Source organism: Prionailurus bengalensis, chromosome B1 (genome assembly GCF_016509475.1).
Source record: "Prionailurus bengalensis isolate Pbe53 chromosome B1, Fcat_Pben_1.1_paternal_pri, whole genome shotgun sequence".
Taxonomy (NCBI): domain Eukaryota; kingdom Metazoa; phylum Chordata; class Mammalia; order Carnivora; family Felidae; genus Prionailurus; species Prionailurus bengalensis.
In genome coordinates, this window is record NC_057344.1 from 96,185,882 (window position 1) to 96,199,838 (window position 13,957).

Sequence of the window (13,957 nt, forward strand, 5' to 3'; positions counted from 1 at the left end):
AAGAGCAATAATAATTATAAATATGAGATAATATATGGACATATTTTTCTTTTCTCTAATACTTTTAAAAAATTGGCTGCTTTAAAGCAGAATTGAGCAGTATATGTGATGGATTTATAAAGTACACTGATGTAATATAACAATGGCACTAAAGACTAGGATGATACATGGAAATAAATACATTCCTGCAAGGTTCAAATGTTTTTTGAGTTAAACATTAACTCTGAATAAATTGGGATAAGATAAAGATGCATGTTATAATCTCTAGAGCAACTACTAAAAAATAATTTAAAGAGATACAGCTAAAAGCCAATAGAATTAAAATGGTATGTAAAAAATGTTTAATACAACAGAAGACAAGGAAGTATCAACAAGGGTTTTTTTTAAGGTGGTGCCAATCAAACCGATTTATTTCAGAATGTTGCTATGTCAGAGAAGAAATATCCTGTGATTATAACAGGATGCTGTATAACCATGTTAAAAGAGCATATTCTAAAGGCTGATTATCTACATACAGTTCGTGCTGTGTTTTGTTAGACTTACACTATAGAAGTAGATTGAAATATTGGTGAAACTTATAGTGACTTTTGATTACTGTTTTTCTAATATAAAATTAATAGGTCTCTTCCCCCTTTTTTATTTAGTATATGTGTGATTTGTTTCTAAACTGTTATTGCTGGTTTTCTTTTTTACTTGTTTAAAAATTCAACTTTATTATTTTTCTAGTTATAAGGGTAGTGCATGCTATTCATAAAAATGCAAATACCATAGAAATACACAAAGAAAAGCACAATTTATATACAAAATATTCAATAAAGAGATATACAAAATTACCTTGCAGTCAAATCCCTAGGAAGTAATAACTGGTAACAGATTATTTATAGCGTAAAGACCTTTCTTCTGTGTGTGTGTGTGTGTGTGTGTGTGTGTGTGTGTGTACGCACACATATACTTAAATTTTGTTTAATGTAAAATGAGTCATACCATAAATACTATGCTACAGAATTTTTTTAGTGAAACATATTTCATGGACAGCTCTCATATTTAAATGTTTAGTAATGTTTCTTCTTTAATGTTTATTTTTAAGAGACAGCATGAGTGGGGGAGGGGCAGAGAGAGAGAGGGAATCACAGAATCTGAAACAGGCTCCAGGCCTTGAGCTGTCAGCACAAAGCCCAACATGGGGCTGAACTCGTGAACTGCAAGATCATGACCTGAGCTGAAAGTCAGTCTCTTAACCAACTGAACCACTCAGGTGCCCCTGTTATCCCTTCTTTAAACTTACATAATAAATTCTAGAAGTATAATACCTTTATAGACTGAATTCTTTTCTTTATGCTATATAATGATGTATTATATTTTCATATACTCAGGATTCCAATTTCTTTATTTTCTAGGAGGAGGATATGTTGTCTGCCCAGGGAAGAGAGGAAGCATCAGATAGGCGTCTACAGCAGTTACAATCTAGTATAAAACAATTAGAAACAAGGTAAATTGTTAAATACATCTAGCTTTCTCTGTTACCTTCAAAAGGTATTCCACATTAGAATTTCAGTTTATGATATTTTCTAGAATATATATTTTATAGTGCTAAACAAACTATACTTGTAAGTTTGAAATCTGATTCACTGGACATTATTTATTTTAAAAAATCATGTTCAAAATATTGGTATATTTTGAATGTATATTCAAAGACCATTTCTGTCTTACCCTTTCCCCAGTCAGTCATTGCCAAGTTAAGTGAATCCCCAAGTGAAAAATGTTCTTTCCATCTTAAAGCATAAAAAGTTGGGTAAAAATTATATAGAAAAACTAATTGGTAGAACCTACTTACTAAGTAGACACACAAGAGAAAAAAAAATACCCGAGAAATCATTATAGATGTTTGCCCTGGAACCTTCTGGAGGAGTAATTTCAGTTGTCGTTGAAGGTCTAGACTACTTTTTAAATGTATCTGTAGGTTGTTTTTAATTGCTATCTATTTCCTTAAGAGGCTTGAAAATTGTCATTTGTAATCTATTAAAGATATAGTGACCACAGCCCATAAATTCACTTTATGGTTTATAAATGAAAAATCTACTCTGATTGGAATCTCATAAATAGCCTGCTAACGTGAGCACATTAAAAATCAAGATCTCCTTGGGGCACCTGGGTGGCTCAGTCAGTTAAGCGTCCGACTTCGGCTCAGGTCATGATCTCACAGTTCGTGAGTTCGAGCCCCGCGTCGGGCTCTGTGCTGACAGCTCAGAGCTTGGAGCCTCCTTCAGCTTCTGTGCCTCCCTCTCTCTCTGCCCTTCCCCTGCTCATGCTCTGTCTCTCCCTGTCTCAAAAATAAATAAACATTAAAAAAAAATCAAGATCTCCATTCTAGTCCATGGCTAATTTATTGTTTGTTCAGAAGAAAAATTAGTATACTTAACCTTCTGTTTCCTGTGCTTCAAAATAGTAATAAAAATATTATTTTCTCATAGTAGGTTGAGAACTAATTGATTTTAACTACTAACTTGTGATGAAAGGAGTTATAATTTTATGTACGAGGGTCTTGGGTTTTTGTTTTTCAGTTATCTAAACTTTTCAGCAGTTGATTGATTTATTGTACTGCTGCTTTCCTGAACTTCTTTGTGTTAACCTTAGAGAAAAAAATTTGTGATTGTAGATTTTCATTTCTGTTATCTTAGTGGCTATTCTATGCTATGAAAAATGCTAGAGACTTGAGACAGTTAACTGAATAGTATCAATTCCTTTTGATTCTGATAGCATTGAATCATAAAGAACCTAGGTTTTGGGGTTTTTTTTTTTCATTTTTTTTTCATTCAGCAGTGCTTTTAGTTGTCTTTTTAATGTTGAGAGTTTGTGGTTTTTTGTTACTCTTGTTTTATGTTGTTTTGCTTTTAATATAAAGCTATAATATGATCTAACCAAATAGCTCTGTAAGAAGAGATCACTGCCTATATAAGAAAATCTAAGGATATTTTTTAAAGTCCAATATTCAGCTAGCCACCTCTGAAAAGGAAATTGTTACATTGGCTTCCTTTTAGAGCTATTAAACTAATATTACTGTTAGAATAAAAACAATTATATATTTTAAACTTTAAAAATCTCTTGTATTTTACGTAGGAGAAAGCAAAGTTATTAGTATATTTGATATGTGTTTCTAAACAATATTTAGCTAGTATGTTTTAGGTGTAAATGTATCTTATTTAATGGAACTTGCAGTTAGAAAAGCTATGTTTTGGGGGCGCCTGGGTGACTCAGTCAGTTAAACGTCTGACTGTTGACTTCAGCTCAGGTCATCTCACAGTTTTTGAGATCAAGCTCCATGTTGGGCTCTGTGCTGACAGTATGGATCCTGCTTGGGATATTCTCTCTTTCTCTCTCTCTCAAAATAAATAAACAAACTTTAAAAAAAAAAAAAAAGATAAGCTTTTTAATGGTCATCTTTGTTCCACAAAATCAAAGACATTTTTGCCTCAATAAATGCTTTTTGGCATTATTAAAATTATTATTTATTTTTAAAATTATTCTTTGTGATTCTTTCAAATGCCACAAACATCTGAGAAGCATTAAGCCATTTCCTTTGTCTTTCAAAGAAAGGATCCCCTCCATTCCCCTTTTTAGATGATTCATGGATCCTGGGAATTAATTACCTCCAGAGAACAACAGTTCTCTCTGGGAAATATTTTGCTGGTTTGTATATGCTCAGCTTGAATAAGGCAGAAGTTAAATGAGTTGAATTGCTTTAAGTTACCTCTTCATATTTTTAAATTTGATGTTTCTTTTAAAATGAGAATATGCAAATAGGACTACAAAACCTTCAGTTATGTGACTGGTGGAAAGTGAATTTCGTTCCAATCATTGTTCAGCTTTTTATTTTCTATCCCTACTTTAAGCATAATAGAATACATAAATTCTTTAATTAAAGATGTTGAAATATGGTCTCGATTTTAAGTAGAATAGAAGGCCATGCATTGGAAATTAGTGAATATGTTGGATAAAATATGGAGGGCCTTGGAGATAGTCAAATTTGGATTTCATGTGATGTATTACAGATTCTTGAGTCAGGATTACATGATGAAATTAATATTTTATGAAGATTAATTTGATGATATTTTCAAAGTGAGGCTATTTGGCGACAGGAATATAAATTGTTGGAGGAGAAAGATTTTGAGATTTAGAGGCAAAGTTGCTTTGATTTCTAGTTGTAGTGTATTCTGTCTTTGTACCTTGGAGGATTTAACCAACCTCACTTAGCTGTAGTTTCTTTAGGATTAAATGAGATAAGAATATATAGGGAACCTAGCACCATGCTTATTATTTTACTTTCTCAAATCTTCCCCTTCTTTCAGAGTAAAGTTAACTTCTTTCTAGAAAACTCACAATTCTTTTCACTTTCAACCTTTACCTTGTATAAGATTTAGGATTTAATAGAATGAACAAGTATTTGAAGGAGAACTAGTCTACTTATTAGACTAACAAATGATGAGAATTCTGAACAGTAAAAAATGGTTTTTGGATCTTAATTGTTTTAATGGTCTTAATGAAATAGAACAAGGTAGAATAAAGTCTAATAAACTGTCACAAAGAATAAAGCAGTCTTCAGTGTTACAAAGAATAAAAGTCTTAAATCTTTCCCACAATTATAGCTCTTTGGTTTATTATGAAATGTTTTCAAACTAATCTGAGTATTTTTTTAATATTGACCAAATAAAATTATTTAATTATATTATTTCCGTAAGGTGGTTTTTATATATTAGTTATAAATTGGCTTTATTCATTTTTAATTTTATTTTTGTCAGGAAAATAAATATGCATTGTTTCAAAATCGTATAGTACCACAAGCATTATAATGAAAAATACATTCTTGTTAATTATCTCATTTATTCACATAGTAAGTTTTCTATGTACTTTATACTCATTCTTGGCTAAATATTCTATCAAAGCTCTAAAATGACTCTCAATCTGGTCAACCACATGAGGTCATTGCCATTACATCCTTTTCTTAAAGAAATCCATTGGTGTCCTCCATCCTCTGCCTCAAACTGTTCACTAGGATTGATGCAAGCTCTCATTTTAAAACTTTAATTCACTAGGTCCTGCAATTTCCTTCTTGCCATTCCTATATTGAAGCCTGTCGTTTGCATCCCCATGAATGCTGCTTTCTTTCTTAACTCCCCCTCATTTTGATGGATACCACCAAATATCCATTTGATGGATTCATCAGCTTCCTGAAGATACATGGGATACATTTATTAAGATGTTGCTTATTTAGAAATATTTTTATCCTGCTTCAAAGGTATTTGATAGTTCCTTGAGTAATGAATCATAGGTTGGAAATCCAAGGTTTTAAATCACTTATTCTTAGAATGTTGACATTTTCCTTATATTATCTAGCCTTTGGATGTAGGGAAAAAATTCCTATGTCATTCAAAATTCCAATATTTTCTCTTTGACTCTTCTTTTCCCTCTGAAGACTTTTAGGATCATCTACCACCCCCACCACCACAATCAGGGTTCTAAAATTGCAGTGTGCACATTCAGTGAGAATCCCTTTTCATTCATCTTACTGGGAACACTTCAGTCTAGAAATTCATGTACTTCGGTTCAAGGAATTTTCATTTGATGGTTTTATTCATTTTTTTCCTCTGTTCTTTTTTCTTGAACTTAATATGAGTTTCATATTGGACCTTACGGATTGATTGCCTAATTTTTCTATCTTTTCTCCCTGATTTTCCATTCCGTCATTGATTTTCTCCTTTCTTGGAGGTTTCCTTAAATTTTCTTCTAACTAGCCATCTGTTGACTTTTTTCTTTTAATTAATTTATTTTGAGTGAGAGAGAGCGTGCATGAGCAAGCAGGGGAGGGGCAGGGAGAGAGGGAGAGAGAGAATCCCAAGCAGACTCCATGCTGTCAGCACAGAGCCTGGTGCAGGGCTCAAACTCAGGAACTGTGAGATCATGACCTGAGCTGAAACCAAGATTTGGACACATAACCAACTGATCCACCCAAGTGCCCCATCTGTTGAATATTTTAGTTATCATAAATTTTATTTTAAAGAGCCATTTCTTATTCTGTTTCTTTTTCTGTAGTAGCTTATTCTTATTTAATATATATTATATCTTAGTTCAGTGTATTAAATATGTATCTTATAAGGTTTTCTTCTGCTATCTGCATTATCTGTGTTCTCTCTACATTCCTTTTGTTCTGTTTGCCCATTTGTCTTTCTTCAAATGCTTGGTGATCCTTTCTACCCATTGATATTTAATAGTAAGACACCAAAGTATTTGAGCAGCACATATACTAAAAATTGGAATACAGAGAAAATTAGGATGGCCCACATGCAGATCTGTGAAGCATTCCATATCTTTAAACACCAAACTCATAGATAGAGAACAGACTGGTGTTTGCCGGGGAAGGGGTAGGGGATGGAATGGGAGATGATGGTCAAAAGATACAAATTTCCAGTTATAAAAGAAATAAATCATAGGATGTAATGTACAACATGGTGATTATTGATAATAATACTGTATTGTATATTTGAAAGTTGCTAAGAGAATAGATCTTAAAAGTTTTCATAAGAAAAAATTATAGCTGTATGTGGTGATATATATTAACTAAATTTACTACAGTGAACATTTTGCAATGTAAAAAAATACCAAATCATTATGTTGTATACTTGAAACTAATACAGAGTTGTATATCAAATATGTTTCAGTTAAAAATAAATAAAGAGTAAGACCCCAGAAAGCAGATAGGAAGCTAAGTGTGTATAGGTGGGTTGGGATCTGCCAGACTTTATTATGTTTAGTCAGTAAGCTGGCTTTTTCCTTAGGCAGTCCCCATATATGAGAATCTTTCTTGAGCCAGTTTTCCCAGGGTAGGATTCATTAATCTTCTGCTGTGGGCTGAGTAGAAATGCACAAGCGTGAGTGTATTCCAAAGTTGAAGAAGGAGTCTGGAAGTAATGATGTTCAATATTCAAACTTTCACTCAATACCCTGGGTTTTGGATGTCTTCTGATCCCCAACTTTAGTTGAAATGACCGCCCCCTGCTGTGTAGTTATAGATACATAGATCTGTGGGTTGGATCAGTACCATTTAAGTGGAAGTTTCTATTTGGCAGTATAGTATATTTACTAGGAACACTGGCTCTGGACCTAGACTAAGTTCAAACTCCAGCTTCACCAGTAACTAGATAAATAACCCTGGGCATGTTGATTACTCTCTGTACTTCTGTTTCTTCATCTATAAGATAATTGTAATGATATAACCTATCTCCTATCTTTTATGTACTATAACTTTATATCCTATCTCATAAGTTAATGATGTAACCTATCTCACAGCATTGTTGAAGATATTGAGGATTATGTTTTCTTTAACATAAAGTACATAGCACAAAGAATGTTATTACAAGTTTTTGCTATTATCCTTGTTGTTACCATTATTACAAAGATGGAATTGGACCCAATTTTAGCAAGTTGACAGGATTCTTGCAAGATTTGGCTATAGAGCATGTAGAAGTGCTTTTATTAGAGTAAGAATAGTAGTAATACACCTTTTGTGTTATAAAATTGTGAAAATCTATATATTTTGAAACTGATTATCTGAATCTGCTTTACTGTAATTCCACTTGACTCCTAACACCAGTCTGACTTTACAGAGCCAAGTGGTTGCTGGGGCTGCTAGACTGTTGAATGCATGTGAATCTTTTGTTTGCAAGGCTTTTTCTGACATGAGTGTTAGTGAAGCCTGGAAGTGAGCGTCAGAGAGACTTGTCTGAGGATTGGAATGCACACAGTCCTAAACAAAGCTTGCTTTTAAGAGATGAAGTTGGCATATGCCTTTCATGAGTTACTTGCTCTGCTTGACCCTGAGGATGCCATGGTAAAGCAAATGGCTCAACTAATAATGCTAGTAAAGTGCCATGTGCCCTATACCTCTTTGGGAGAGATAGGGACTGCTTCATCTTCTACCACCAATGCTTTAACTAAAGTGAAATAGAATGGGGGCGCCTGGGTGGCTCAGTTGGTTGGGTGACCAACTTCAGCTCAGGTCATGATCTCGCAGTTTGTGAGTTCGAGCCCTGCGTCGGGCTCTGTGCTGACAGCTCGGAGCCTGGAGCCTGCTTCGGATTCTACCTCTCTCTACCCTTCTCCTGCTCACACTCTGTGTCTCTCTGTCTTTCAATAATAAATAAACATTAAAAAAAAATTTTTAAGTGAAATAGAATGAATAATGTCATATATATAAATCATCACATTAAAATATGAGAGGACTGAATTCCATTAAAAGGCAGAGACTTGCAAATTTTGATTAAAAAGTAAGGCCCAGTAATATGTTATATTAGAAAATACCTAAAACAAAGGATAAATGAATTAGAGCAAAGATTTCAAGGAAAGAAAGATGATTTATTTTAAATTTAAAATAAAGGTTTTAGCAGCGCCTGGGTAGCTCAGTAGGTTAAGCCTCCAACTCTTGATTTAGGCTCAGGTTATGATCTCACAGTTGTGAAATCGAGCCCCACATTGGGCTCCACACTGGGTGTGGAGCCTGCTTCAGATTCTGTCTCTCTCCCTCTCTCTCTCTGTCATAAATAAATATAAAAAAGTAAAGGTTTTAGTGGAGCATATTATCAACTATAAACAAAAAAGAAAGGAGGAGTGAGTCTTACTATTATACTAGGTATGGTTTCATGGTAAAAAGCAGCAAACAGAACAAAGAGAGACTTTATATAATGAAAAATAGCACCATATTGAAAAAGATACATTAATAACCTTATGTATAGTAAATAATAGGATAGCTAAATATGTGGTGCAAAAGCTAGGAAATTTGATGAAAGGGTGATTTGGGGCGCCTGGGTGGCGCAGTCGGTTAAGCGTCCGACTTCAGCCAGGTCACGATCTCGCGGTCCGTGAGTTCGAGCCCCGCGTCAGGCTCTGGGCTGATGGCTCAGAGCCTGGAGCCTGTTTCCGATTCTGTGTCTCCCTCTCTCTCTGCCCCTCCCCCGTTCATGCTCTGTCTCTCTCTGTCCCAAAAATAAATAAATGTTGATGAAAGGGTGATTTGATAAAATATAGTTATGATCATTATTTTGGGCCATCTGCATCTTATCTCCCTTCCATGTTTGGGTAGTTCCCCAGATTATAGTTCTTTAAGAGAGAATCAACTAATCCTGTGGTGAAGTTTTAGGCATATTTCTTGCTACAAAGCTTCAAACTTGATTTTCCAGCTCTCCCAGTAAGTCTGTGAACTTACCAATATCTTTTTTAATAAACCTTTTTTCTGCGTAAATTAGAGTTGGCTTCTACTACTGCAGCTAAGAACCCTGACTAAAATGGTAGTAGACCTTATCTCACTTCATTCAGAATGAAGCAGAGGGGCGCCTAAGTGGCTCAGTCCATTAAGTGTTTCACTTTGGCTCAGGTCATGATCTCATGGTCCATGAGTTCGAGCCCCGTGTCAGGCTTTATGCTGATGGCTCGGAGCCTGGAATCTGCTTGAGATTCTGTATCTCCCTCTCTCTCTGTCCCTTCCCCACTTGCATTTCTCTCTCTCTCTCTGTCAAAAATAAATACACATTTTTTAAAAAGTTTAAAAAAATGAATGAAGCAGATATACCAAACAACAGCAACAACAATGTATCAGAACCTATTATAAAGTCATAATCAAATTGATATGATTTGGGTATAGAATAGGCCAATAGATCAAGGAGACATGATAATCCATAAGTAAATCATTATATTTGCATATTTTAGTATGTTAAAGGGGTAATTTTACTTCATCAGTTACTAATGGTATTCATACAACTGGCCATCATCTGAAAAAAAGTTAAATTGGACTCCTCTCTTACAACACATTCAGAAGTAAACTCCAGATGCATTAAGATTTACTGGTTAAAAATATTAAAGACATAGCAATCTTTTGAGGAAATCTATGAAATTACATTAGCAATGTATTAATGAGGGAGATAGTCTTTATTAAAAAATGAATCCTGGAAGCTGAAAGATAAAGCCAAATTTAGCTATATTAAAGTGAACATTTTTAGTGTAGTGAAAATTTCCAAATAGTCAGTAGGCAGCAACAACCAAAAAAGTAGATTTGGAAAAATATTTGTAGCATACAGAACAATCTGAGCATTTATATTTTAATATTAAAAGAGTTCATATAAAGGAATAAGCAGGGGCGCCTGGGTGGCGCAGTCGGTTAAGTGTCCGACTTTGGCCAGGTCACGGTCTCGCGGTCCGTGAGTTCGAGCCCCGCGTCAGGCTCTGGGCTGATGGCTCAGAGCCTGGAGCCTGTTTCCGATTCTGTGTCTCCCTCTCTCTCTGCCCCTCCCCCGTTCATGTTCTGTCTCTCTCTGTCCCAAAAATAAATAAACGTTGAAAAAAAAATTTTAAAAAAAATAAAGGAATAAGCAAATAACCCATCAGAAAAAAAAAATTGGCAGAAGATATGAAGAGGAAGTTCAAAGAGGACAATTCACATAGCTAACAAACTAAAAATGTGCTTAAGCTCTCCAGTATTCAGGGAAATACAAATTAATAGTGAAATGAAGTTCCATCCATCATACCAGGAAAAGAAAGAGCTTTGGGATGTATTGCTTGAGGTGATTTCTGTAAGATATTGAATGAGAAAAGCAAGTGCAGAAAAGGGCGTATATTATGATCTTAATTTTTTTTAATGTTTATTTTGAGAGAGAGAGAGAAAGAGAGCAGAGAAAGAGGGGGAGAAAGAATCCCAATCAGGTTCCATGCTGTCAGCACAGAGACCAACTTGTGGCTTGATCTCACAAACTGTGAGATCATGACCTAAAACGAAATCAGTGCTTAACTGACTGAGCCACCCAGACACCCTATGATCTTAATTTTTATAACACAAAAAAATTATGTTTAAATACCTATGGACCTATGTATATGTACTTTGCATGCTTATCTATGTGTATACATGCATATATATGTGTATACAATTTTATGAACACAGAGAAAAATATTTAAAGATATACATTAGTAAATTAACATTAAATTGGGTAGAGAGTAGGAAAAGGGAGCCAAGCAAAAAAAGAAAATTTTTAGAAGACAATATAAATAGAAACAACTTATTCTTTAAGGATTTGCTTTAAAACATTGTCTTGTGATTATATAATGTAATGTGATACTGTAAAAAGTGTAACATAATTAGAATCAATATCTAGGCTCATTCTCAGCACTATGGACTCATTAGCCATATGGACTTAATCACATGCTTAATCTCTCTGGGTCTGTTGTTCTTTAAGATGGAAATAATGAAACCTACTTTACAAAACTTTTGTGCAGATCAAATGAGAAAATACATATGAAAGTAACCAGAATAGTGTTTGTTCTATACTAGATGCTCACTAAATCTCCTATTTTCCTTCTTCCCTTTAAAGATATTTAACTTTCACAATGTGATTATTGACTTTTAGACTCTGTGTAGCAATGCAAGAAGCCACTCAATTAAGAGCACAGAAAACACATTTGGAAAAACAGACCAGAGAATTACAAGCAAAGTGCAATGAATTAGAAAATGAAAAATATGAAGCTATTGTAAGAGCCAGAAATAGCATGCAGCTCTTAGAAGAAGCTAACCTTCAAAAAAATCAGGTAAGAAAACTAGTAAACATGTTTACAAATAGTATAATACTGAAAATTCCTCCATGTGACCTAATAATAAGGAAATCGGTAACTACAGAATAAACATATGAAAATAATATTGCTGTGCTCTGCATTGATAGACATACTGTATTCTTCATGGTAAGACTTAGCCACAAAATATGATAAAATAGGGATGCCCGGCTGACTCAGTTGGAAGAGCATGAATTTGAACCCCATGTTGGGTGTAGAGATTGCTGAAATGAAATGAAATGAAATGATAAAATTTTTTTAAAAAGATGATAAAATGTCAACCCTCTCTCAAAACTTTTATATCAGACTTTATGTCTCCAATCCTTATGTGAATAATCTTCATCCCCTGTAGTCTCATACTTTAAAAAAGCTATTATAGCACTTTACTACAATATACTATATTTTATTCGGTTGAATCAGATCAATCTTATCTTGATTTCCCCTTCATCACCTACATAATTACTCTAATAGAGCAGAAGCTTAATTGACAGGAATTAAATTTAGCTGTAATGATTTATTAACTGGAACCTTCACGCCACTGTTCTTTTTTTAACCCTCTAACAATTGTGATTCCTGTGTATCACATATCATATTTTTTTGTTTTATCACTTCCATATAAATGGTGTATAGTTTATAGAAGTCACCAGGTGGATGGATTTGGTTTTGATGTTGTTGCCTCCTTTATGTAGAGATCATTAAATCATTACTTCATTTAACCAACATTTATTAAATACCTAACATTTGCATAATACTCTACTGGGAAATACAGGGAGTACACAGGAAATACTTTATTTATATTTCCTTTTAACATGATAGAGGTTTTCCAAGAAGGCTATTAAAACAAAACCAGTGATATAAATCCCATATTAAGAAGGTAATAAATAAAAAAGAAATAATACCCTTATTTAAACTGGGAATGCAAAATGCTTGTCATGCCTTTCTGCTAATAATCCCATCTGTGATTTGCATACTGTCTCTTAGGATGGTTGAAAGGCACAACATACACGTAATATTCTTGGGAATTGCTCTTAACTCTAAGTTAGCTAGAACAGTTAAGAGCAGGACAAAATTACTTATCTTTCCCCTCTGAAGCCTAGTCATATGAGCATTGTTAACATCGGGTCACTAAAGATGAACATTTTTTGTAAACAACAATGGACAGAGAAGTAGTGACAATACTCATTGCCTGTCCCTCAAATCTTCTCACTCAGGTCCAAAGTCAACAGACCTTTAAAGAGACCGGTTATGGCTGCATATTAAGCTCCCTCCTGACTCATTGTTTAATTGTTAGAGGAATCCCACCTTCAGTTTAAGCAACCTTCAGTTGCTTATTCCAAAGCCAGGAGTTCTCTCAACTGATCACACAAACAGACATGGAACACAGCGTGTTATAGTTCTCTTATGATGCTTCTCTATTTCCTCATTGTCTTATTCTCCCACACAAAGTGGTTACATCATAACAGCTGTTACTGCATTATTTACAATAACCAGAATATGGAAGCAGTCCAAGTGCCCATCCATGTATGAATGGATAAAGAAGATTTGGTGTTGTGAGAATAGCTAAAATCAACAACTCAGGCAACAACAGATGTTGGTGAGGATGCAGAGAAAGGGGAACACTTTTTTACTGTTAGTGGGAATGCAAATTGGTACAGCTACTCAGGATAGCAGTATGGAGGTTCCTCAAAAAATTCAAAATAGAACTACCCTACAACCCGGCAATTGCATTATTAGGTATATATCCAAAGGATACAAAAATGCTGATTTGAAGGGACACATGCACCCCAATGTTTATAGCAGTGCTATCAATAATTTATAGCAGTGCTATCAATAATAGCCAAATTATGAAAAGAGCCCAAATGTCCGTCAACTGATGAATGGATAAGGAAGAGGTGGTATATATATACAACGGAGTATTACTTGGCAATCAAAAGGAATGAAATCCATTTGCAATGACATGGATGGAACTAGAGTGTATTATACTAAGTGAAATAAGTCAGTCAAAGACAGACAGATAGGATATGATTTCACTCGTGGTATTTAAGAAACAAAACAGATGAACATAGGAGAAGGGAAAGAAAAATAAGATTAAAACAGGGAGGCAAATCATAAGAAACTCTTTAATACAGAAAAACAGGGTGCTGGAGGGTTGTTGGGTGGGGGATGGGCTGCATGGGTGATGGGCATTAAGGAGGGCACTTGTTGGGATGAGCACTGAGTGTTATATGAAAGTGATGAATCACTAAATTCTGAAACCACTACTACACTATATGTTAACTAACTTGAATTTAAGTTAAAAAAAGAATGGATGGGCTGT

General features: G+C 34.4%; 1 protein-coding gene across 2 annotated transcripts in view; it reads left to right on the top strand.

Moving 5' to 3' along the window:
- Positions 1 to 13,957, top strand: part of SCLT1 (sodium channel and clathrin linker 1) — a 217,858-nt gene that overhangs the window by 107,884 nt on the left and 96,017 nt on the right. For both annotated transcript variants that reach the window (XR_006295405.1, XM_043568522.1), the window contains exons 11-12: positions 1,398 to 1,489; positions 11,442 to 11,619. Coding sequence is in view for 1 of the 2 variants with exons in the window: in XM_043568522.1 (XP_043424457.1) it covers positions 1,398 to 1,489; positions 11,442 to 11,619 (270 nt within the window). In the remaining variant the exon portion in view is untranslated. The remainder of the gene's footprint in view (positions 1 to 1,397; positions 1,490 to 11,441; positions 11,620 to 13,957) is intronic.